The following is a 23,557-nucleotide window of genomic DNA, read 5'->3' on the forward strand; positions in this document are numbered from 1 at the left end:
TTTAACCAGTAGACTGTAGTATAAATGGTAGGCTTTCGGTGTCGAAACCTGCAGATCGAAAGAGTAAGCTGGAAGCGTACGTCAGCTGTCCCCTGGAGTTCCCTTGACCTCGTGATCTTCTCAGACGCTTAAGCTCCACTGAAGTGTTTGGGGGAACTCTTGGTGGCAACTGACAATTGAACAAATCCTTATCATACTTTAGATTAGGTAAGATTCTTAACGAGAGTCTATTACTTCTATGTATCCATGTTACCTTAACTAGGTTAGGTTTAGAAGTATTTAAGGTAGGACTGTTCATATGACCCGGCCCAGTCCGGATTCTAGTTACTAGTTCCGGCCCAGAATAAATCCGGGCCGGTACCCGCATAATCAAACTCGGGCCCATGTGGCCTGGATACGGTTTTGACAAACCAGGTACCGGGTTTTAAACCCGGTACCCGCATTTAATAAAAGCATGCTTATCCTTTGGAAGCCCTAGCCCCCCCCCCCCCCCCCCCCCCCCCCCCGCGGAAATGAAACTCACTACAACACAATCCACTTTTAGCGTCTAAAATATTACTGGCGTTATATGTATTGACGCAAAGTTATCTTACCAGTCCAATTAGTTACGGCGCCTAGAGACATGACGCTAAAGCTTATCTTTTACAAAGCGAATTTCGTCGCCGCATACAATTTTGACTGAGATTTATTTTAACCGCAGTTTGTGTTTATTTCACTGCGATTTTGAGCCGACGGAATTAATTTGGTGACGCAAAATGCAAATTTAAGTTTTTTTTCGCCGTAAAAGGTAAGGAACTAAGGACGTATATTTTCCCCCCTTTTTCTTCTTCCCCAGCCCGATATCCTAGTACCCCTTGTTGCCCCTTCCCACGTCTTTGTCTCTATCACACTAAGTGCCCCAAGCCTCGTTATTGCCCCACGTCTGTGCTAAGGCCTCTCTGTCTCTCTGTCTTTATCTCTAGCTTATCTCTATTTGCAGCACATAACCCACAAATCTGGTCGATTGGTCCCTCACTTTCACTCCGATAGAGATTTTCTCTGGTCCACAACAGCACGTCACAAGAAGAAAGTAATCATCTACCACTCATCTGATGTGATTTTCCTTTCTCTCGGTCTCTCTCATCCAAACTTGTTTCTAGAGTATAATATTTAACTGCATGTGTTTTGTTCAGTTTTGAAATTAAAAATTTATTTGGGATGGGTTCTGGAGTATAATTGGCTTCTACGTGTGTTTGGTTCTAAGTTTAGTGATCATGAACCTGATATATTGAATGGATCAATGAATTATGTTGTTAATTGATATTTATTTTGGTCGTTCAAATTCTGTAGAATTTCATTAATGATATGCAAAATTAGTACCACATTGTTGATTTAAACCAGAATTATTCACAGACTAGGGCTTTGGGCATTAGATGAAATGGGCTTTTGAATTTTACGCTGAACAACAGTGAGCTTGAGTACTTCTTTGGCATATGGGAATTTAGAGGGTAGTGTTGGCTTTGGTATTAGTGTGTTAGATCGAATTGTACCCAAAGCATTTTCTAATTTTTATTGGAATGTTGTAAATATGCTCCCTAATATATTGATCCACAACTATTTCTAAAATTATTGGATACTAGTTTGGCTATTTCTTTTAACCCTCAAGATCATAAAACTGTAGAGGACCTCATACTTTTCCCACGAAGTCTAAAATAATAGTCTGATCGTGGCCTAACTAATCTTTAATTATGATAAGAAAATCGTGCATGCATCCTTCATTAAATAGTATGTACCTAAATCCATTTGGTTATTAGAGAACTAACTTAAGCTTTCGAAATTAAGATGTTGTCTTAATTGTTAAATAATTGATTACCACCACTTCCAAGAGATCATTCAGAGCTAGCTTCACCATTAAGAAGGCCACCATGTCCATTATTGCCTTGCATTTGAAGTATATCTAATTTGAAGTATATATATTGAATATTCTTATTTGTAAGCAAATTCTGATCAATTAATTCTCAAATTTTCAATAATTAATTAGTTTATATTTTGTTAAAATGGACATGCTTAAGACAGTGTAGTTTATAAGGAGGGATATTCGACTCTAAAAGGTCCAAAAAGAAACTCAAATAAATGGGTTGAACTATTTTAAAGCAGGTAAGCTACCACATAAACTTTTGGCATGCATGGGTACTGATGTTTCCATTATATTGATGTATTTGATCTAGCTTGGTAGCTTTGGATTAGATGAATAAAACAATTTCCATAACATGATTTGACACTTTCAGTTTTTCTTTTTAGCTTATATATAGTTCATGGCTCCATCAGTTTGTTATTACCCAGTTAATATTTTGGTCTTTGAGTATGAACAAGCATTTCAAATGGTCATACTTTATTGGTATGCTTGAGAGTTTAATATAACCAAATATATTCACATGTAGCTTACTGCATTATAACGTATTTAAAATTTTGAATTTTACATATGAAGAACAGCGAGCTCTCTTGCTACAAGTAGAATGGCAGATTCTACTTTCTTAGACCAATTTGATGTTGGCTATAGTACTAGATCCAATTTGCCACCTCAAATTTGTTTTTCATTGAACACTGAAAATATAAGCCCCAAACATGCCATTACATCAACTTAGGTACTAATCTGAATGTTTACCTGCAGAAATTCCCTCGTTGAAGCACTGTATTTTCAGTGTGGTTCATATTCACAGCTTGTGCCCTTTAAACAAATTCACTCATTGCCACACAAAGAACACATACATACATATAAAGGCATCATTAGGAACAATTATAAATCTAAACTAGTTCACTTTACCAGCAAAATGCATTGTATCCCCTACCTATTTTTGAGAAAACATTGCGAGTAATCATGACCAAACTGGATCTTTATGCTTTTCCAATGCATTTTGGCATTTTGGACCAATTTAAGATAAACTTGGCACTTGTTAATGCTTCATGCTTTGCTGTTGACATTTTTTAGGCTTCTCAATATTTCCAACTTCAGTTCCCTTTTTTCAGCTGCAAGAATGATCGTTTCATTTTTATAGCCAAACTTTATCCCCTGTTTTTAGCTTCGCATAATATTTCACACTCTATTCTTGCCGTATATAATGTGCTCTAATATTTTTAATGTGGGAGGTTTTCACATGAAGTTGCTAGATAATAAGTTTTGGTTTTTACTAACTCCACTCCATGTTTGATAGATTGGATGTCTATGATAATAAACACAGTGTTTAAATATTTAATTTTTTAGATGGACAAAAGTTGAATGCACCTCACCGATAGATTTTGGTCAAGGGAATATGGCAAAGGGGTCAAGCAGTTTCTCACAATGGCTCGAGCTCATGCCCTCGGAAACAACAGTGTTCAGGGACGTTCTAGGGAAAAGATCAGGCTATGAAAGGGGTTTGGGCGAGAAGGTGATGCCTGTAACATCAGGAACAGTGAGTGCTCTTGAGAATGGAGGTGTCTTGTTAGAGGATGCATTGTTTTACAAGGCCCAATTTGAGGCACTAAAGGCCAATGTTCAGCAAATATTTGTCAAGCAAGTGGAGTTTGATAAATTTATGACATACTCAATGTCACAGCAGCTACCCCAGGGAGAGTTTTCGAGGGAGACACCGGGAGCTGTCTAACTTTGGTACACAACACTTATTGGGATTTTTTGGTTTTTTGAGAGGCAACGGGATGACTACTAGTGGGTGGTTGTCTGTGGTAATTTTGTGAGTGCTTCTCTAGACACATGGTTGGGTACATGATAGACTAAAGGGACTGATGCATGCATTATTAACACATGCTTAGCAAGATCCAGATCTTGCAAGATACAAAGGATGGGCAATGGGTTGTATGAAATGATGTTGTAGCCATGGAGCACTGCAAGAGGGACAGCTTGTGGCATTTTGCATGTACTACAAGTGTCAATATTTCCAGAATTTTTGTTGTGGGGGCGACAGTGCCCTAAACAGGTACCTACTTCTGCAAACTCCATAGTGACATATGGTAGAATATCTTTGCAATTTAGGTTGATACTTTGGGCTACTTCATTCTATGCCATGAATTTTATATGGTCTGAAAACAACTCCTGTAAATATTATTGATGGATATAATTTTAGGGTAGGTATGAATATATTTTACTTAATATAGTGGCCTTTTAGCTTGATTAAACTTGAGGTGTTACTACTAATTTATGGGCCTAAATTGTAGTACTGCTTCTTTAAGATGAAGCCTGAGTGTTGATGCAACTTGGTGTGTAAATAGTTTGGAAAATGTAGTATGAATTTTCTAGAATTGAACTAGCTTAGATGTTGATCATGTGATAACATTTTTTGCCAAATAAGTTCTGTCACCAGTTGGTTGCAATGGGACCTCTGGGATTTAGTTAAAAAATTTAATATCTGACATGTATATAGTAGAATGAACAAACAAAAAGATGGTTCTTAGGTTCCAAGGCTATGTCCACATAGGTAGTATAAAAATCCCTTTATTTGTTTTAACATATACATGGGGTTAAATGAGCCATTGGTAGTTTATGTTAACAAGCTGAGAGCTGCTACAAGCTGTTGTTGATGGTATATTTGATTTTTTAAACAACTTCATTTATGTTGGATTAGTGGTCTTTCATATCTCGTGTTATTATTACTTGGTTGATTCCATTCTTAGAAAAAATGGAGCCAGGAAAAGGTATATTACACTGCCAAGCTTATGGGTCATTACCAAAGAGATGGGATCTATAGGTTCTGTTCGGAAATTCTCACCATGCTACTAAGATAGAGAGGACTCAAATTTTGTCTGCCACATGACATTGTGTAACCAGCACATATTAATGTTGCCTTGTATTAAATTTACAAATGATCATTGAACATGTTTCGGCATAGTGGTGTATTATTTAACTTGATCTTGTTTTGGTACTAATATATGTATAGAGTGATTGGCACATTTGTCACCTAGATTAGGAAATATAGTACTTCTCAAACTGGGTGGTAATTTCTGTGCATGTAATACCCGTTGGCCTCCAAATGATAGTATAGTAGTATCTTTTCAGTTGAAATTGAAATTGTTTGAATCCTTGAATTATGTCAACTGCTGCATTATTCTATTGCTAGTCAGGGTTATAATAATATTGAGATCTGGCCAAACTAATAGAATTTATAGCTTATAAATATTTTCATACAACAATATTAAAGTTTGCATTTTTGGTAACCAACTAGACCCAGGCCAAAAATCTATGATAGCACATATATATGTTGGTCTCCTATTTTAAACAATGATTCCAATGGGATTAATATTTGTGAGGCAACTAATTGCATCGGTAATTAGTTGGAGTATTTGTATTAAATATACTTCTATTGCGACAAACATAGAAGTCCATTTGTGTATAAATGGGACAGTTACGGGGAAATAAAATCACCGCAAATATATTTCACTATGGGGATCTTTATTCGTGTCACTATTTGTTCGCTACAAGAACTACAACTTTTGCTGCGCATAATTAATGCTTTTGTGATGTATACTAGAAATATATTTCATGATCCAATTTGTGGCGAACCTACTAATATTTGCTGCGTGACGTTTGGGCCCATTAATGGCAATTTCCATTTCATTTAGACACCAAGCAATAGACGCTAATAGATTTTCGCTACCAATATTTTTCACTGCTAAAATAATCGATGGTAGGACATGAACTATTTGTGTCTCATACTTTTCGCCATAAATATAAAACTTTATCAATTAACTTTTCAGTAGCAATGATAATGTTTTTGCGACATTAAATACACTGTCACAACAACTATATATTGCGGCGCTGTGGTAGTATTTGTGACTCTAAAAATAGGCTAAAAAATTAATGATTTGCACCATTCAACATTTTTTGCGGCAGATTAAACATGTAAATTGCGGCGCCCAATTCGCAAATAGATTTCCTGCTAAGCCGTGTAAAACTTTTTGAGACCAACTTCTATCGACCACGTAGCAGCGAACAGCATGGAACGAGAAAGCTTTTTTGTGAGCTGATTTTGAGCTATTGCTGCAATTTTCACCGACACAAAATGTGTGTTATGTTGTAGTGACTCACCCCATTCTTCAAACCCTCTATGTCTATCTCTTGCGCCCCCCTCCCCCAAATCACTCATCTATAGATCTACTCTCTCTCTCTCTCTCTCTCTCTCTCTCCAGAAACTCACTCCCTTTTCTTCATCCTATATCTTGGGCTCGAAGGTCTTCTCTCCCTCTCCCTCTCTCTCTCTCTCTCTCTCTCTCTCTCTCTCTCTCTCTCTCTCTCTCTCTATCACACATAAAACCCTAGCTAGTGGGCACAAAAGTTTGTTCTCTGTAATTTGGTTCTGTTTTACTCCGTCGCTTCATCGTCTTCTCAGTTTCTTGGGTCAAAGAGATTTTATGCTTGTTATTTGATCTAAAGATACTTGTTACCTTTGTTATTTGTTGTTGTCGATTTTTCTAGATATATGCAAGTGCATATGGCATATGGGTTTATTTGTCTCCAGAGATAGCCGATTGAGGCACCGATCTATTTAGCTCTCTCTATCTATCTCTCTATTGCATCAAAACCCTAGCCTCTCACAACTCAGCTTTCCTCTTCTTTAAGTAAGACATGGCTTTTGGGTAAGATTTTGTTCATCACAAATATGTGTTCTTTTTTTAATTTCTAGTTGGATCTATGTTTATGTTCTTTTCATATTATAGTTGGGTTTTTTTAAACATGGCTTGTGTGTGTGTATGTTTTTTTTAAGCATTTGAGGGTTTTCGGTGGTAGCGTTTTTCTTCCCTAAAGCTTTAGATCTGATGCTATTTGGTTTATTATTTAAATTTTATTGAAAATTATTCCTTGTGAGTTATGATATAAACAGATGCTTGATGTTATAAACAGATCCTTATGTTTCCCTGTTCCTTGTGAGTTATGATATTTGGTTCTTTATCTTTTATTTCCTTTGTTCTCTCTATTGATTTGAGTCTATTTTGATGACAATGCTTTGCTTAATGCTTTATGCTTGATACTCAGTGCTACTCTGTTTTCTCAAAATATGCATAATATAAGATGTAGCCTTAGATGAAATCAACACACGAAATAACTGATTTGAAGATGTGGTTTTGTTGGGTTTAAGATGATTTTTGGATATGCACAAATGTCAATGTTTTATGGGAACTTGAATTCAAAACAGTGTGTTGTGTATTTGGATATGCCAAGTGGATTTTATCAAAACCAATGGCTCTTCTATCTCCCTATTTACTTACTTAAATGTTATCTGAAATAATTGGATTTTTGTTATCTGAACTCCTTTATGCCATTATGCTCTATTGACGACTGGGGGTGGAGCACATTCTAGAACCACAAGAAGCTGGTTGCAGGGGACAAGCTGATTGAAGAATGAAAGGAGGCTAGCCCTCAAGTAGTAGTACTGAACAAGTGTAATGAAGTAAAGGGTGTTATTTATGATATCATCCCAACTTGGCAAAACTGATTGGTTATTGTTGTGATAAAGTAAAGGGTGTTGTTTATTTTGTAATTCAAATCTTGTAATTTTGTATTGTAATATAATGTGTAAATAACAAAATAATATAATATGTAATGGGTTGCATGTATTTTAGTTTTTTATTTTTATATAATTTTATTATTTTGGAAATGTTAGTATTATGCTTTTAATGAATTAGAAAAACCTTTTATATAATAGTCTTTAAAAGTATGATTTTCAACACTTTTTTTAATTTTTCAAATAAATATAAGAGAATTATGCTTTTCAGCATTTTCATATAAATATAGGTTTTTATTTAAAAAATCTACTTCTAAAACAGACTTAAAAATAAAAATAAATAAATAAATAAATAAATCGGGTACAACCCAATACCCGAATTTTTGGGTTATTAAAACCTGGATTAAGCCGGGTTTCTGCCCGGAGTCATAATCGGGTATACCCTAGGCGGAACCGGATCCGAATTTGCCACCCGGATTTCGAACCGGGTCCAGTACCCGGTTGAACACCCCTAATTTAAGGGTTCCAAAATCTAGGATTTAAGATTCTTTATAATTATTTGTTTAATTTTCTTTTTGAGAAGTACTCTAGCTATAAAGGGATTATGTAAAAATAATTCTACAAAGAGATGTGGTTTAATGTAGTTCATTAGATTATAAAAAAAAATTTATTGTAAAGTAGGTCTACTGGATCAGATGAAATCACATCAATTTATGAGGTTACTTTTATATAATTTTTTTTATAGACGTAGCAATACTCTTTTTTTCTTTATAAAAAAGAAATAGATAAAATATATGATATTTCTATTATACTATTTTCTTCAACATTAATTTAATACCATGAGAGTTCACATGATGTTGGCGTATATCTCTTCTAATTACATATAATATTTAGATAGCTAATTTGAAAAAATCTAATCCATAACTATGTAAACTAAATTTATATTAATGAATTGTATATATGCTTTCCCATACTGAAAAATTATTAGTTATTATAAATTATATAATCTCTTTGTTTCGTAATAAAATGTTATGGCATTAAAATTTTTATTTAAACATTATTTTTTAATATTGTAACATATCCACAAGATAAATGTTTGATCTACAAATAAATTTAATAAAAATAAACTTATAAACTGATATGATTCATTATATTATTAAAAAAATATTTTAAAATAATTATAATATATCTCATTTATTTATAAATTTATTTTTATAAAATTGTTTTAAAAATTTATCACCTATTGGCTATTTGTAACAAAATGAAAATAAATAATAAATCCACGCATCAATTACTCCCTTGGGCCTTGCATTTTTGCTTTGTGCTGGTTCATTTGGGCCGCAAGCCGAGTATGAGATTCAGATTGCTTGCAGATGGCTCCATAAAGAAAGAGAGCTCCGCGTGTTGCAGCCAATTAGAGATGCCAGGTTGAGTCATCAACCCAATTAGAAACCTCCACGTGGATATTCTACGTAGGTTCGCGCTCCCTCCCTACTCCTCCTCCCTCCCGATATATGAATCACAACGTCTCCTAGATTCTCAGATTGTTTTGACCTTTGGCACCGTTTCCCTTTTCCCTTTTTTTTATTTTTTAACACTCTGCTTCTGATTTCATATTACAACGTAAAAGCTCCGGATCTGAGTCGTCTCCGGCGACACTAAATGGAAGTTCCCGGTGTTGGACTCCGCCGTGTATTAGTGTTAGCCTTTTGCGTCGCCGGTATTTGGTCTGCCTATATTTATCAAGGTTTTCTCCAGGAAACTCTGTGAGTTTTTTTCTTTTCTCCTTCATTTTTTTTTTAAAGAAAAAAATTTGCTTTCATTATATATTATTGACTCGATCTCTTATAGAAAACCGGATGGGAGCTTTTATTTTCGGATCACGCGGTGTTTTCCTGATTTTAGGGGTAGTAATCGTTTTGCTTTTTGAGTTAAATGAACAAAGGCTTCTCGATTGAATTTTGTGTGGTCTTAGTTGAGATTAGCAATGCTTGGATTCTAGTTTACTGCATTCTCTATACGAAATTGCAACGACAGTTTGAATGTTTAAATTTATGCTCATGAGTGGCGATGCTGGGATTGTATTGGCACCAATTGTGCAGTTTGGACGAAACTATGAGTTTCTATTGTCAGTGATTTGCGTGATTTGAACAACGTTTTATGCTTTTACACCATATGACCTTTGCCAAAGCCTATCGATGCCAACTTTCAAAAAGTTCAATTTTGGTTCTCTAAACTTTTTAATTGAGATTATCATGTTCGAAGTTTCCCATTAATCTAATAAAATGCGTGAAATGATCACATTCTTTTTTTGAACAAAAAAAATGATTTTTTTTTTTTTTTTTTCTCTTTTGGTTCTGATTTTTCTCACTTTCTAGGTCGACCAAGCGATTTGGTGCAGATGGGAAGAGGTTCGAACACCTTTCGTTCCTTAACTTGGCGCAGAATGTAGTATGTTTAATCTGGTCATATATAAGTGAGTTCCTTGCCTTCATTTTTCTGAATTTCCTTCAAGAAAATTTTACTTTTAGCAAGCGCATAGATTGAGGATATAATTCTGTTATTATTCTGTGCGTTAAACAGTGATAAAGCTTTGGTCCAGTGGTAGTAATGGCGGTGCTCCTTGGTGGACATACTGGAGTGCTGGCATTACAAATACAATTGGTCCGGCTATGGGAATCGAAGCATTAAAGTATATCAGCTATCCTGCCCAGGCATGTCTCAAGTTCCACATAAGTCGATAGTTCCCTCATTTTGGGAGGGTGGAGGTGTTGGTATAATACAGGGAGCAGTGGTCTCTATGATTCACTCTGAGCTTTTTTTGAGAGATTTTTCCAGTTGGATTCTCTGAATGAATCCATCAGCAGTGTCAAAGCCAAGGGGACTGAGTGTGGCCCTGTTGCTCCCCCAAAAATTTTCCCTACCTCCCATAAATTCTGAAATGCAGCAGCTTAAAAGACAACCTGCCCCCTCCCCCCTTTTTCTCCCCCAAACTTTAGACATATATATACGTATGCATAACAAAAAGGAAGTTCTGCACAACTCTATTCAAAGGAGGAATTTAAATTCTTTTTCATAAGTAGAAATTATTGGAATAGGCAAGCGAAGTTAATAAGAGCCTTGTGACAGTGAAGAAACGAATAGAGTTAGATGCAGTCTAGCACTTGTGGGAGCTGTGCTGGAGAAAGCATGTTGTCAGTCGCAACTTAGCACTTGTAGAGGGAGCTTAGTAGTTTATCCTTAACTAACATGGGTTGGTGAATCAAAAGCCGAAACGTGTCCCCTATGTGACACGTCAGCAAATTTTTTTTAAAAAATACAATAAAATTTTAAATTTATTTAAAATATTAAAAAATACTACATAAAGTCAAACACATTTTAAAAATGTTGTATATAGCAATTGGAGTCTATTTGGTACCCTCAATTCTGAATCCTGCTATAATGATGGGTAGGCCTGAGCTATCTTTGGAACCATCAAAATGATCAATTTTCAGAGCTCAAAGCTCGACTAATCTGGGCTCTGAAATAAGATTTTATGTCTCCACAGCTGTCTATAAGCTTCTTTTTCTCCTTTTTTGTGTCCAGTGCTAATTGAATGAAAGGCTATTTCTTCTTTCAGATTACTTATCGGTGGCCGTATTAACTGATCATTGGGATCTTAAAGAACTCATTTCTTGATTATTGGTGTTTGATGTTGCTTTTGTTAATTGCAGGTCCTTGCAAAATCCTCAAAAATGATTCCAGGTGAGATACTTAGAAATGACAGACTTAACTGAAATAAGTGTGCTGTCTGTTAGGCGTGCTGGTATCTTAGTTTAAAAGCATACTTTCACAGACGATACAGTATCTTATATGTTCCTCTTGTAACACGTAAAAAAAATGATTGTTATCTTCTTGTTGTTCATTCCTCTCTTGTTTGATGCCATCTCTTGTGTGAAAGGCGTGGAGGATCCTGGAGCTGAGATCTGAAAATAGAATTTGCTTTATATGTAGACTTTCTGAAAATGATGGTATTTTATTATGCTGTTGCAGTTTTGAGGCCTTGGAAACCATTTTGTACTATAGTTCTTTATACTATGTAATTTTACGCCTTATTTAGAAAGAGATGGTCCCCTTAATAAAATCAGTGACCCTGGTTTGTAATTTTTTTATTTTGCTCTTTCTTTTCCGTATCAAATAAAATGGTGAGGAAAGCAGTCTAATTATGCATGTTCTTTTGCATAGTTTATTAAAACTGAATGACTCTATTCTAAGGCATGCCTTCCATTATGTTGTATGAAAAAGTTAGTTAGTGTAACCTTTCCTTAGTCATAAAAATAAAAGTCAGTGTAACCAAAAAAGTTAGTCAGTGTAACCTTTCCTTAGTGATAAAAATAAAAGTCAGTGTATCCTTTCCTGTTTATTTGTGACTTAGTGTAGGACTCTATCCTTGCTCTGTTTATGTTTTTTTCCAATTGAGGTTGGATTATTTATACAGCTAGGTTAATATTTTCATGGAATTGATGCTTTTATGACTAACTAATGATTTATCTCACTTTTATGCGGTTATGCTGATGGGTACTTTAGTTTATGGGATAAGATACACTTTTCCAGAGTATCTTTGTACTCTCCTTGTTGCGGGAGGGGTATCTATATTCGCACTATTAAAGGTGATGATTATACCGATGTTAACTTCTTTTTTTCTTTTTAACCTATGCGTGCATGTTTTTTAAGATATGCTTGGAGGAGAGAAAGTACTTGGTTCTTGCAATTTCCATTTCTGACTTTTATATGTTTGTCTCCTCTGTAATACGGTTGATTGCAGACTAGCTCGAAAACTATCAGCAAGCTGGCTCATCCAAATGCACCTCTTGGATATGGGCTATGTTTTCTGAACCTTGCATTTGATGGATTTACAAATGCTACTCAGGATTCAATATCCGCCAGGTAAGTCAACAATTTTTTTAAAAATTTTTATTTGATTCACATTTAAAACAAATTGATTTTGTATGATGTTGAGAAACTATTGATTTTTTTTTTTTTTTTTTGGCTTCCATGCTCTGGTTTGCAAGTCAAAAAGCAAAAAAGAAGAATGCATCTCATTGAAGTTTGTTCTGTACTTAAAAGGCAATTTGTTTTTAATATTGTTTAAATCTCTGTACCTCTCTACTGCAGAAGAACATGTTAATTTTTGAAAAGACTGTCATTCCCCCATTTATCCCTAGAAATGTCAGGAAAATGCATAAAGGTCTATACTTTCTTTGTTTATCTTCTACGTGCAAGAAAAAAAATGCATGATGCAGTAAATCTATTCTTCCAACATATTGAATTGATTTTGCAATAATTACTAAGCAAGATTGCAATAAATTTCACCAATCTGTAGAGACATTTATGTAAATATTGTGGTTCCAGACTATTGATTCTGAGATTATCTTTTTACCAATATGATGGATTGTGTCCCTCTTGACCTAAAGTCACTTGTTGAACATGGGTCTGATAATTTGGCATGGTAAAGAAGGCAAGATGGAGTTCATTTGGGTCTTAATTTTGATGACTTTGTATTTGGAGAGAGAGGAATGAGAGAATTTTCGAGGATCATGAACGATCCCCGGAAGAGTTTAGGAGTTTCTTCTGGAAGACCTTATTTCTATGGGCTATTGCTCTAGATTTTAATGGCCTAAGCTTCCATGATTTTCTTATTTCTGTTTCTAGTACTTAATTAGGTGTATGTTCATGTATACCTCCTGTGTACCTGGGCTATGCCCATCTTTTATTAATAAAGCTTTATTACCTATCAAAAAAAAATTTTGATGACTTTGTAGGTTGTATGGACATAAACAATGCCAATTAATGTAATTATTAAAAATGCTTAACAATTTTTTCTTTACAAAATCCCCCCATGTGTATTTCACCTTTTTCCATCGGATCTGGAATTAGAATTTCTGAAGTCTGCACCATTTCACCTTTAAAAATGGTTGATGTCACCCTATTTCTATTATTTACACATTAGATCTGGAATTAGAATTTCTGAAGTCTGCTCCTCCTCCCTTTTTAGTGATGAAAACACTTCGCACCCTCAAGGTACCATGGGTATTAAGCACTTTGCAACCCAAAGGGCCCAAACTACAAAAACTAACACATTGCACCCTCAAACTACCAAAAATTGGAACTTTAATGATCTGGGGCGATATGTCATCTTTTGGTAGTTTGATGGTACGTTTTAGTTTTGGTGCAAACTGCTAAACTGCTGATAGATTGAAGGTGCAAAGTATACTTTCTCCCCTTTTATTTCCACCATGGAGTGCGGTGCATTTTTTTCTGGGCAGAGTACCATGCAAATTGATTATTTTAGAATGGTGAATTCTATCCCTAGAGGCTGTCTTGTGCTTACCAACCCATCTCGAATGGTATATATAGATTTTTCTCAATGTTATTGGTTTCTCTGGATTAGGTATCCAAAAACAAGTGCCTGGGATATTATGCTAGGGATGAACTTATGGGGTACCATTTACAACATGGTCTACATGTTCGGCTGGCCACAGGCTAGTGGATTTGAGGCAATCCAGTTTTGCAAGCAGCATCCAGAGGCAGCATGGGATATATTTCTCTATTGCCTTTGTGGGGCAGTGGGCCAGAATTTCATCTTTCTAACCATAAGTCGATTCGGCTCCCTTGCTAATACCACAATCACCACCACCCGCAAGTTTGTCAGCATCGTGGTTTCATCACTCCTGAGTGGCAATCCCTTGTCAACAAAACAATGGGGGTGCGTTGCCATGGTCTTCTCCGGGTTGTCATACCAGATCTACCTCAAGTGGAAGAAGTTGCAGAGATTTCAGAAGAAGAGAAAGCCCATGTAACGTTTTTCAACCATAACCCTCACCCTTCATCATTTTTCCCCATCATATCCCTCTTTGTTATATCATTTATGGGTAGCCATAAGGCGAAAAAAAAAAAATTAGTAGCCATAAAGTTGCGATGGCTTCAAGTTTAGATGATACCTAAAAGGAATCAGTTGAATGTAACTGTAGATTTTTATGTAGTAGCACTATATTTTGCCACAACCCTTGCTCAAGCTTATTGTTAATAGTTTCTGTATCTTGTAATCTATATTTGCGAATTATCATGCACAAAAAACAAAAGGAGAGAGAGTGGCAATTTCTTATAGCGTGGGTGATGGGATGAATTTTGAGTATGGAACTATTGTCTCCTTATGCGCAATATATATATATATATATATATATTGACTATGTTAATAAACTTCTAAAATGTTAATAAACTTTTCTTCAGTTTGAAACATTGTTTTCACTCCATTTTGTAAAGAATAAGGTTGTAATTGTATATTGAAGCAAACAAACCATATAAAGAGGAGGGGCTTATTTATATAGAAACCAATACCCTATCTACACACAACCAAGCAAGTGGGACACGGTAAAACGCATAGCAGCATGTAACACCAAGCAATGTGGGGACATATCCTCTAAAACTCGAAGTGGAACACGACAGACCAACTTGAGTTTGGTAACAATTCGTGAAACTACCTTGAGGATGTGACTTTGTAAAGATGTCCTCGAGCTAGTGTTCAAAGAGTTGCAACTAAACGAAACTTGAATAAGCATTGAAGAAGATGATGAGGGTGAAGTGGCAATAAATTTTAATACATTTGGAGATTTTAATAAATGGGTGGTGCTACCCCGACCGAGGGCAGCCACCCAACAGCCAATTTTTTTCAAATATTTTTTTAAACTCCTTAAACATTTTTAAAAACAAAAGAAATCATAAATTCATTAAAAAATCACTTATTTAACAATTAAGCAAAAAAATAAAAATAAAAAAATTCAATCGGTGGGTTTTATAGATGGAAGTAGTGTTTTCCTTTGTAGAGTATGCAAGTACTGCACTCTTAAAAAAAAAAAGGTAAATATGAAATCTATATAAAAAAAAATAATTTTTTTTAGTAAGAAATGATACTTCTAGTTGTGAGTGTACAAGTATCGCACAATCATTTTGAAAAAAGTGAATAAATAATGAATCTAGAAAATTAATTTTAAATAGTAGGCCCTATTTATTTTTTTTTTTAGTGATTGCATGACACTTTTACATTTCATGACTGTACGTAGCATTATTCTTTTTTACTAGAGGACTCTACTCTTTTTTAAAATAAGTACACAGTACTTGCACAACTCATGACTACATCTATTGTTACTCTTTTCCTACCTACCTTCAAATAGAATTATTCTTCCTTCTAATATATCAAATTCGGTCCTACCAAAACTCAATCAATTTGGACAAGTTTCGGTTGGATCGGGTAGTCAAATTGGTTTGTTAAACAGTTTTTTTTTCCTAGAAATTTTAAAGAATTTAATTGGGTGGTGGTGCTAGTTTAATAAAGTTTTTGCCTGATTTTTGTTTTTCCCTTTGATGTGATTTAGAAGATCACAAGTGATAGAAGTTCGGACTATTTATTGTTATAATTACTCTTTAATGTGGGAAAGAGCAAAATCTTAGTAAGCTGCAGTGCGCCATTAGTAGTTTATTGTAGGGATCAATCCAGTTTGCATGGCAGGCAAATGAATGGCTTACCTTCCCTCGAGAAAGTTTTTTTGGTTGTTGGAAGGTTGATGACAGCAAATGAGGGAGCTTTATTTTGTAGAGAGTTCCCTCCCACTTTTACCAATTGCTTTTGCTTTCCTACTAATAGTACTTGTCTTCCACCACCATGGCTGCATCTTCCCCTACCAACGTTTTCAACCCTTCTTCCGCCACAACACTTCCCACTTCTGAAAAACTCAGAGAAAGAGACGTCCGGACAGAAAAACAGTGTCTCCAACGCCACAGCCATACTATAATTAAAGGTACTTTTCTCCCTTTAAGTAAGGCCTTCCACTTCCTCCTCTCCAGTTTCGTTGTCTCCAATTTCTGCTTCTTCTTTGTATGAATCTTTCATTTGATGTTAACCTCTGGGTCTTTGGATGAATGTCTCGTTTATCTTGTTGTTTGCAAGAAACACAAAGGAGGTTACATTTGAAACTCGTATTTGATAATTCGGTATGTGCATGTCTCCTGTGATTCTTAGTTCTTGCAGAATTCTCACACGTTTGTTACAAGTTTCTGTAGCTATGATCATGCAGTAGTTCAAGGGAGGAAAAATAGAGAAGAAGAGGTATTTGCACACCAAAACCAGAAACTCCAATCCATTCACACTAATTAAGTTCATTACATCAGGAATCAAGTTTAAAAATTAAAGAAAAAAAAAATTACAGCCTTTTTCTATACCCTTTGCACACCCAAAAAAAATAAAAAGGGAATCCATTTCAACTGGTGAATCCTAATTTTTTTTCTTCTTCCTCTATAATCTTTCATCATATATAGGCGAGCTGCCGATGACTACTTACACTCACAATGACTAGGAATGACATAACAAGTTCTGTACAAATCATAAATCAAGACCAAAATCTGGAACACCCAAAACCATATCAAACGAGAAGAAAAACAAAAGAAGTGACACACCGAGCAAACTGGTTTTCGTGTTAATGTCAAGGTAGTAAATCTGGCGGGGACTACAGAACACGTTAGATGTGTTGGAAATGGCAGAATGCACCATAACATTCTAGATCTGGGGGGTTTTGGAGTGCAGATCTCAACATGCCTAACTAAAATTTCATGCCAGAATGGCTGCAATCCTAGGAAACCAAATGAAAAGGCAAGAACTCAACAATGGATCTGGGCCAAGTAGAATTTCTATTAGGAGGTAGATTGTAGAAGCTGGTTATAGACTGTGGAGGAGGGATCTTTTGCAGGATGGTGGCTGTGAAAAATTGGCAAATGGCTCAGTAGAAGGGGACTCAATTCCAAGTGTTCTTAGTAGGAAGCTCCTTTCCTGGAAACAAAAAAATTGCAACAAAATCCTGTGGTCAGTCTTTGATCAAATTGAGACCCTCCAAAATATAATAGAAAAAGTAGAACATAAGGGCAAGTCTAATTGATCTCCTCTCAAAGCTTCACAGGTTATCCAACTCCATCTCGTGAGAGCAAATGAATTATCAATCCATGGAAGGGGTAGATTCTACACCTCTAAATTCAGTATGATCCATCAATGAAGTTCTTGACTTCTACATCTCTTCATTTCTTAATACACCGTGCCACAAATTTTGTCCTGAGGAAGAAGATTAGCTTTCACTAAATGTTCAAAATTAATCATCCTCTCAGTGTTACGTGGTTGACAAATGACTAATTAATTCAAAGCAACATCTAGGGACCCATGGCCTAGTCAGGACATCCCAATAAGATGACTGCTTTCATACTGATGACCCCTCTCCGCACTTGAGGCATTTTGTCATTTGTTCAGATATAAAAACGTAAGTTTTGGTCATGGTATTTTGCTTTAAAATGGCATATGTTTACACACCTAGTATTTTCGTATGAACAATGGTAAACTTGAATATATGGAAAAACAAAAATAGAGTTATGGCTACAATACAGAAAAGGGATGAAGATACATAAAAGGCAAATAAGCTTACTGACAGATTCTCTACAAAGAAGTAAAGACTGATAATTAATGTCTTACGTTTCATAATTGGGGAAAAAATAGAATTAGTGTGGAGGCCTGAGGATATAATGTTTTATAATATTGTAATATTTTTTTTTAGCTTTACTTCAAACTTTGGTGCCTATAATAATAACGCATAATGTAGCACTTCAAATCTTGGCCATTGTTAAAATTCTGGAATTCTTATTTATGATGTGTCAACAAGTTGTAGTCCTGTGTAATTAACAAGCCGCCTCTATGGAATTCTGTCGTCCATATTTTTGTTCCTATGTTTGGTTGAGTCAACTGAAATCTCTGATCACCTACATTAAATAGAATCTTATACATATAATATAACCTTGCTAAGTAAAGAAAACAAAGTTGGCTACAATTTTTTTTTAATTCATCAAGGTACAGAATTATGAGTTCTTAGTCGAGTTCATTTTTGCACAGCTAGTCTTTCATTATTTTCAAAACCGTCTCTCCAATTTCTCTTTTGTGTATTTTTCCCCTTGTTTGGTCTGTGTGTGTGTGTGTGTGTGTTAGGAATGATAGTACTATCTACTGCCGAATTGATATGAAGTTTCAAATTTCGATCAGATTGAACTTTGGCAGTCTTAGTGGTAAGGTTTTCAATAAACTGAAATGGTAACAACTGTTGCTGCTGCACTACAATTATCAGCTTTACTATCAAAAGATCAAATCATACTAATGTGCCCATGAAAATGAGAGACGTTAAGTCCCTTTTCCATTACTGCTACCACTAATCCTTGATTCATAGTCCTGGTGATGGCTTGACCATTAGAAGACTCATACATATTGTTTTTAATTTTCACTTGATGTTAGTCATTGGCTTTATAAATGCTATAGTTAAACCCAACTTTTTTGCCACCAATCTGTCTTTTTCTTCTCTGTAATGGCTAAATAGGTACTCTACGGCCTAAGCTGCTTCTGAGATTATAATCATTAGACTCATTGTATCCTTCTTCTCTGCCATACCATTAATGCTAAATGAGGCAGTGATTCTTGAGTAGTGACTAGCACTGCTAAGTTTGCTGGCGGTAGGCTTGATAGTGTACTAACTTGTAACTTCTGGTACTATTGCTAATTGGATTACTGAGACATATTTGCTATTGCTGATATAAAACACCATACGATATTGCTTATAAATAAAGAACATACGAAAATAGATTTTCCAGGTAGAATAAAAAATTCTGAATAACTCACACTTTCTGAAAATTTTGGGCTAGGTATCCCTGCTGCTAATGATCTGAACAATGGGGTTACTTGAAGAGGGGAACCAAACTCTGTACTTAATGAGGCAGAAACAACTCCATCATTGACCACTTGTTCATCACAAGACATGAAAATCCCTGCAATAATTTAATGTTATTAACAGTAGTGCTAATTCAGTAGAGAGATTCCATAGTAAATAAGTAAGGAAAGCTTATCAGCCCCTGTATCCAATGTAAGATTTCATTACCTTGCGTTGTAGTTGCACCAGAAGTCACTCCTGTCTCAAATTCCCCAACATCCGCATGCTCTCCAATATGAATTGATTGTGGCCTAGTTCTGATATCCTGATACAGGGAACATATCTCAGCTTGTGCTTGCTCCATTTTGTTTCCATCCATATTCGACAGTAGAGTTGATCCTGTACTGTATTCAGAGCTTCCAGGAGACTCATCACACAGATCAGGTTGCCTAAAGTATAAAGATAACCAATTAGATGTTGATGGGGAGTAATTACCTGCTCAAAGCATTCATCCTAAACGGAAAAAATGCCTTCTTAAATTTGAACATTAATCCACACCATAAAATATATATGTTACCTCCAGGATGGTAGACTTCCCTCATCACTATTACTGAAGTTGATATCTTCGAGTTGAAGATCAATATCAGAGATTCTGTATGTGAGGATATCACTTTCTTTACTTCGGTTCAGAAAATCTTGAAGAACCTGAATATTTGTATTAGATGAATGTTAGAGAGTACAAAAACTCGTGTGTATTATATTTAAAGCTCTGCTCTAAGGACGACATATGGAGTACTCCAGCACTAATGGCGAATGTTTAAAAAATAAGAAAAAAAAACCCAAGCACATGCATGTGGATTTCAAGGGAATCAATCCCATGTTGCTTTTATTATGCGAGTGCTTGCACTTTGGCCATACAGAAAGGCAAGAGATTTTGACTAAAACAAATGAATATGATGAGGATATTATTCTCATTTAGGATGACACGGCCACAGGAATGGGAAAAAAAAATCTATTTATTTAGTTGGTGCAAGGAATTGAACTAACAGTTGATCATGTGTATAATAATATTGTTACTAACGCAGATTGATGGACCCTTCAAGGGGGTAATATTAGGCACTGCTAGTTGAAAACCAAGCAGGTACAAAATTGCATCTAACCTTCCAAGCATTTTCAAGACTCTGATCAGTATTCTCTGTATTAACTTTTAGAGCAAGTGAGCTGAGCAATTCTGCTTGTTGCATCAAGGCAATTATCTTTGGGTCATCTTTCTTGAGATATGTACCTTGAATCCTGTCATTCTGAGCTGCTTTTGTGTTAAAAAAAAAAAAAATGGAAGAATAAGATTAAATCTTGTAAAAGTTTGATAGAGGAAAACAAACAACCGACAGAAAACAGAATTGTCATGGTGAAAAATAGACCAGCATGGTGTGTCGGTCATATTAATAAAAATGGTGTCCTATTCTAATACTTTTTGTCCAAATGTGCTTCTTAGGCTTTGAAAGAGCAATCTGAAGCACTAACAAAAAGACATTTCTATGAGCTAGATTACCATCGTTGAAGTGATCCTTGTCATCATTGACATGATGTTGGGCTGCCAAGTCATTAACACTGTGGATGTTCTGAGCCAACACAGCAAAAGGAGCTCTCAGCTGCTGATTCATAGCTCCAGATTGCTTACGTAATCCGTCTCTTAAGGTGTAATTTTCTGTGATATCAGGGATGTAGGTTGGCCTGAAAGGTAAAAATAGTGAGTTCTACCCTGTTAAGCATAAATACGAATGGCATTTGTACATATACACATTCAACTTTTACTGTACCTAATCTTCTTTAGAGGTGCTGCAGTCTCAGCTCCATCTGTACCGAACCCATTTTGGGATACAACCCTTTTGTTGTTCATTTTAATGTATGAACCGGAATTCTCTTTTGGTTTGGCTTCATATTTTGCTCTCTTTTTGCACAGAGTGGAGAAACGGTTTTTCACCGCGTTATCCGTTCTGCAGAGGCAGCATGACAGAATAAAAACTTAAGCTTTATACTAACAGTAGAAATACATTTTGATTCTACAGAACGGGAAAGTCATCTTTATATACCTGCCTGAAACCACCTTTGCTATTTCCGTCCATCTGTTTCCAAATATCTTCTGAGCCTGCACATCCAGTAATGGATTAATGCTAATCAATGCGAGAAAAAAAGGTTGTGGTTATTCATTTTTAAGCTAAACACGAAAGATAGCAGAACTCCGTGACTGTAAATATGCTCTCAAATAATCACCCGAAAGATATAGAGATACTCATCAATTAGAGATGCATAAACTGAGCCTGTGACATTATATTACTTACGAAAACAGAGCATGAATTACCTCGCATAAGAGCATGTCTTCCTCCGGCGACCAGCCCCCTTTCTTGAAATCAGAATTCAAGTACGTGTACCACCTGCAATATAATGGTTGTCCATAGTAATAAAAAAATTAAAAAAAAATATTACAAATTTCAAAAGGATGGACAAAATGTCAAATATCAGTCCGAACTAACCTTCTTCTACACTGTCTGGTCGTTTTATCCTTGAACTTGGATGCAATAATCGTCCAACTGCTTTTTTACATAGATTGCAACCACCCAATTAAATCGCAATTAGAAGAACAAAAGACATAAACGGAGATAAAGGAAACTGAGTTCGTACTTCCCCGTTCCATGAAGGCAAATTTGCTGGCGGAGTATATCATCCTCCTGCAAATCACATAACCTTATATTTATCAGAACCAAACAAGAAACTGTTTTGATGATCGATAGATGAAACAGAGAGAAAGAGAGCAAAGGAAGAGAGAGAAAAACAAGGAAACCTCCTGACTCCATGTAACAATGTGGCGCTCCTTCTTCTTCGAATCTTCGTTTGCAGGCGACTTCTTCGTTTTCTTATTCATCTCGTGCATTGTTTTAGTGACTCTCAGTCTCTCACCCTGCTCTCTTTCTTTCTTTCTTCTCGGACGCTCTTCTCCCTTCCTCTTTATTAAAACCAACTTAGCATGCTAAAGCCAAAACCTTTTTGGAGTTACAGTAATCTACCATTAAAGTTAAACACCGTACGTTCCCTCTCTGTAACTTTCTTTGTTCCTTCCTTTCTTATCTTTACTGCTACTGTTTGGTTCAAAACGGGGAACCGTAAGCACAATCCCAAAGCTCATACAAAAGTCCTACAGCCCCCCTACACTCTTAAAAAAATCGCCTTGGATTCTCAACTTTTCAGTCCACCTTTGTTCTTGCTGTTGCCTGGATTCGATCAAAATCACCACCGCCTAAATCAGAAGAACAAAAGGACAGAAGCAGAGTACGGTCAATACATTATCACCCAGTAGTTGTTTTGTGCGATTACATCCAAATATCCAAACAACAAGCTTTTTAGTTGGGTTTCTCGAAATCCGAGCCAGAAACGGTTTTTCGAAATGGGTATGTTCGTATATTCATACAGTGTAATAAAACAGAACGAATCTCAGTAATACGAACTTACAAATCTAAAAAAAACACTCGCTACAATACTATGGTGAAGGGTTGTTGGTGTTCTGGTCCTTTAGTGATCGACAGTTTCTGATATAGGAACGAATAAACTGATGATCTGCTGTTTCTGAAGCCTTTTATCTCTCTCTCTCTCTCTCTCTCTCTCTCTCGACTCTCTTGAACTTTTTGAAACGAGGGACATTGTGTGCGTTTTTTGTTTCCTCCCTATTTTTAATTTTCTCGAAAAATAATAAAAATAATTTAAATCCACGAATTCTTGGTATAGTGCGCGGGTATGAGAGGAAGTTTGAAAAACAAACGATGAATTTCATGAGATCACATTAATGAATGGTGAAGTGGACTATACCCACCTTGCACATTAAAAAGTGTTCAAAATTTATATCTTTTTATGTGTTTTCTAGGAGGGAAAATCCCTACTCACATATCAAACTTTACTTTGTATATACATACCTAATGTAGAAATTAAAGTCTACATACCTAATTTACATTGAATGTTACGTTAACGTTCATATTTAGTAGGTTTAGTTATCACTTTCAAGTAAGACTTGTTTCTCCTACATTTGAACTTGGTGATTTTAAAGGGGATGTGATGATCTTCGTGACCTAAACTCTCCACACAGCTCAATATTTCATTTTCCTTTTTTTTTTTTTTTCACAAGATTCAATGCTCGTTTTGGTTACTTCCTTGCATATCCACCCAATCATGCATTTCAGCAAGTTTCATTTTTACTGTGCTTGAGGTTTGCTGGCTCCCCATGTGTCTTGGAGCGAGTAGTGACCACGCTCTGTAGTGATTGGGCAGTATGTC

The 23,557-nt window shown here is 35.7% G+C and overlaps 2 protein-coding genes and 2 long non-coding RNA genes across 7 annotated transcripts; 3 read left to right on the forward strand and 1 right to left on the reverse strand.

Annotated features, from left to right (window-relative positions):
- Window positions 1–541: 541 nt before the first annotated feature.
- Window positions 542–7,597, forward strand: LOC122314004. Its single transcript, XR_006243573.1, has 2 exons — window positions 542–1,069; window positions 3,242–7,597. It is a non-coding gene; the product is annotated as an uncharacterized LOC122314004 (long non-coding RNA).
- A 1,399-nt stretch (window positions 7,598–8,996) lies between these two features.
- Window positions 8,997–14,561, forward strand: LOC122313397 (UDP-galactose/UDP-glucose transporter 3-like). Of its 2 annotated transcripts, none has more exons than XM_043128355.1 (7): window positions 8,997–9,238; window positions 9,851–9,948; window positions 10,056–10,186; window positions 11,186–11,216; window positions 12,018–12,121; window positions 12,277–12,398; window positions 13,903–14,561. In XM_043128355.1, the coding sequence occupies exons 1-7, from the start codon at window positions 9,135–9,137 to the stop codon at window positions 14,309–14,311; spliced, it is 999 nt and encodes a 332-aa protein (XP_042984289.1). In that variant the 5' UTR covers window positions 8,997–9,134; the 3' UTR covers window positions 14,312–14,561. The 2 variants fall into 2 exon arrangements, with proteins under 2 accessions (XP_042984289.1, XP_042984290.1); XM_043128356.1 differs by having other exon boundaries at window positions 12,039–12,121.
- Window positions 14,562–15,759: 1,198 nt separating this feature from the next.
- On the forward strand, window positions 15,760–21,161 carry LOC122312321. The gene is made up of 2 exons (XR_006243164.1): window positions 15,760–16,306; window positions 20,730–21,161. It is a non-coding gene; the product is annotated as an uncharacterized LOC122312321 (long non-coding RNA).
- On the reverse strand, window positions 16,618–22,899 carry LOC122312320 (transcription factor MYB124-like). Of its 3 annotated transcripts, XM_043126876.1 has the most exons (13): window positions 22,742–22,899; window positions 22,077–22,529; window positions 21,917–21,963; window positions 21,769–21,825; window positions 21,597–21,669; window positions 21,328–21,383; window positions 21,055–21,231; window positions 20,787–20,968; window positions 20,395–20,543; window positions 19,812–19,939; window positions 19,463–19,683; window positions 19,207–19,352; window positions 16,618–17,331 (listed from the first exon to the last, which is right to left on the reverse strand). In XM_043126876.1, exons 2-13 carry the CDS (start codon window positions 22,164–22,166, stop codon window positions 17,221–17,223), a joined length of 1,437 nt encoding a protein of 478 aa, XP_042982810.1. In that variant the 5' UTR covers window positions 22,167–22,529; window positions 22,742–22,899; the 3' UTR covers window positions 16,618–17,220. The 3 variants fall into 3 exon arrangements, with proteins under 3 accessions (XP_042982810.1, XP_042982809.1, XP_042982811.1); XM_043126875.1 differs by having other exon boundaries at window positions 22,077–22,890; XM_043126877.1 differs by having other exon boundaries at window positions 20,395–20,540; window positions 22,077–22,888.
- Between the last annotated feature and the right edge of the window lie 658 nt (window positions 22,900–23,557).

Source organism: Carya illinoinensis, chromosome 6 (assembly GCF_018687715.1).
Source record: "Carya illinoinensis cultivar Pawnee chromosome 6, C.illinoinensisPawnee_v1, whole genome shotgun sequence".
NCBI lineage: Eukaryota > Viridiplantae > Streptophyta > Magnoliopsida > Fagales > Juglandaceae > Carya > Carya illinoinensis.

Excerpts from the sequence above, each read along its gene's own strand:
- LOC122312320 (XM_043126876.1), bottom strand. The coding sequence starts at position 22,166 with ATGCACGAGATGAATAAGAAAACGAAGAAGTCGCCTGCAAACGAAGAT. Across the intron at positions 20,544-20,786 it reads CAAGGATCACTTCAACGATG|CAGCTCAGAATGACAGGATT; the intron begins GTAATCTAGCTC and ends TTAACACAAAAG. Across the intron at positions 19,353-19,462 it reads TGGTGCAACTACAACGCAAG|GGATTTTCATGTCTTGTGAT; the intron begins GTAATGAAATCT and ends AAATTATTGCAG.
- LOC122313397 (XM_043128355.1), top strand. The coding sequence starts at position 9,135 with ATGGAAGTTCCCGGTGTTGGACTCCGCCGTGTATTAGTGTTAGCCTTT. Across the intron at positions 12,122-12,276 it reads CTATATTCGCACTATTAAAG|ACTAGCTCGAAAACTATCAG; the intron begins GTGATGATTATA and ends GGTTGATTGCAG. Across the intron at positions 12,399-13,902 it reads CAGGATTCAATATCCGCCAG|GTATCCAAAAACAAGTGCCT; the intron begins GTAAGTCAACAA and ends TCTCTGGATTAG.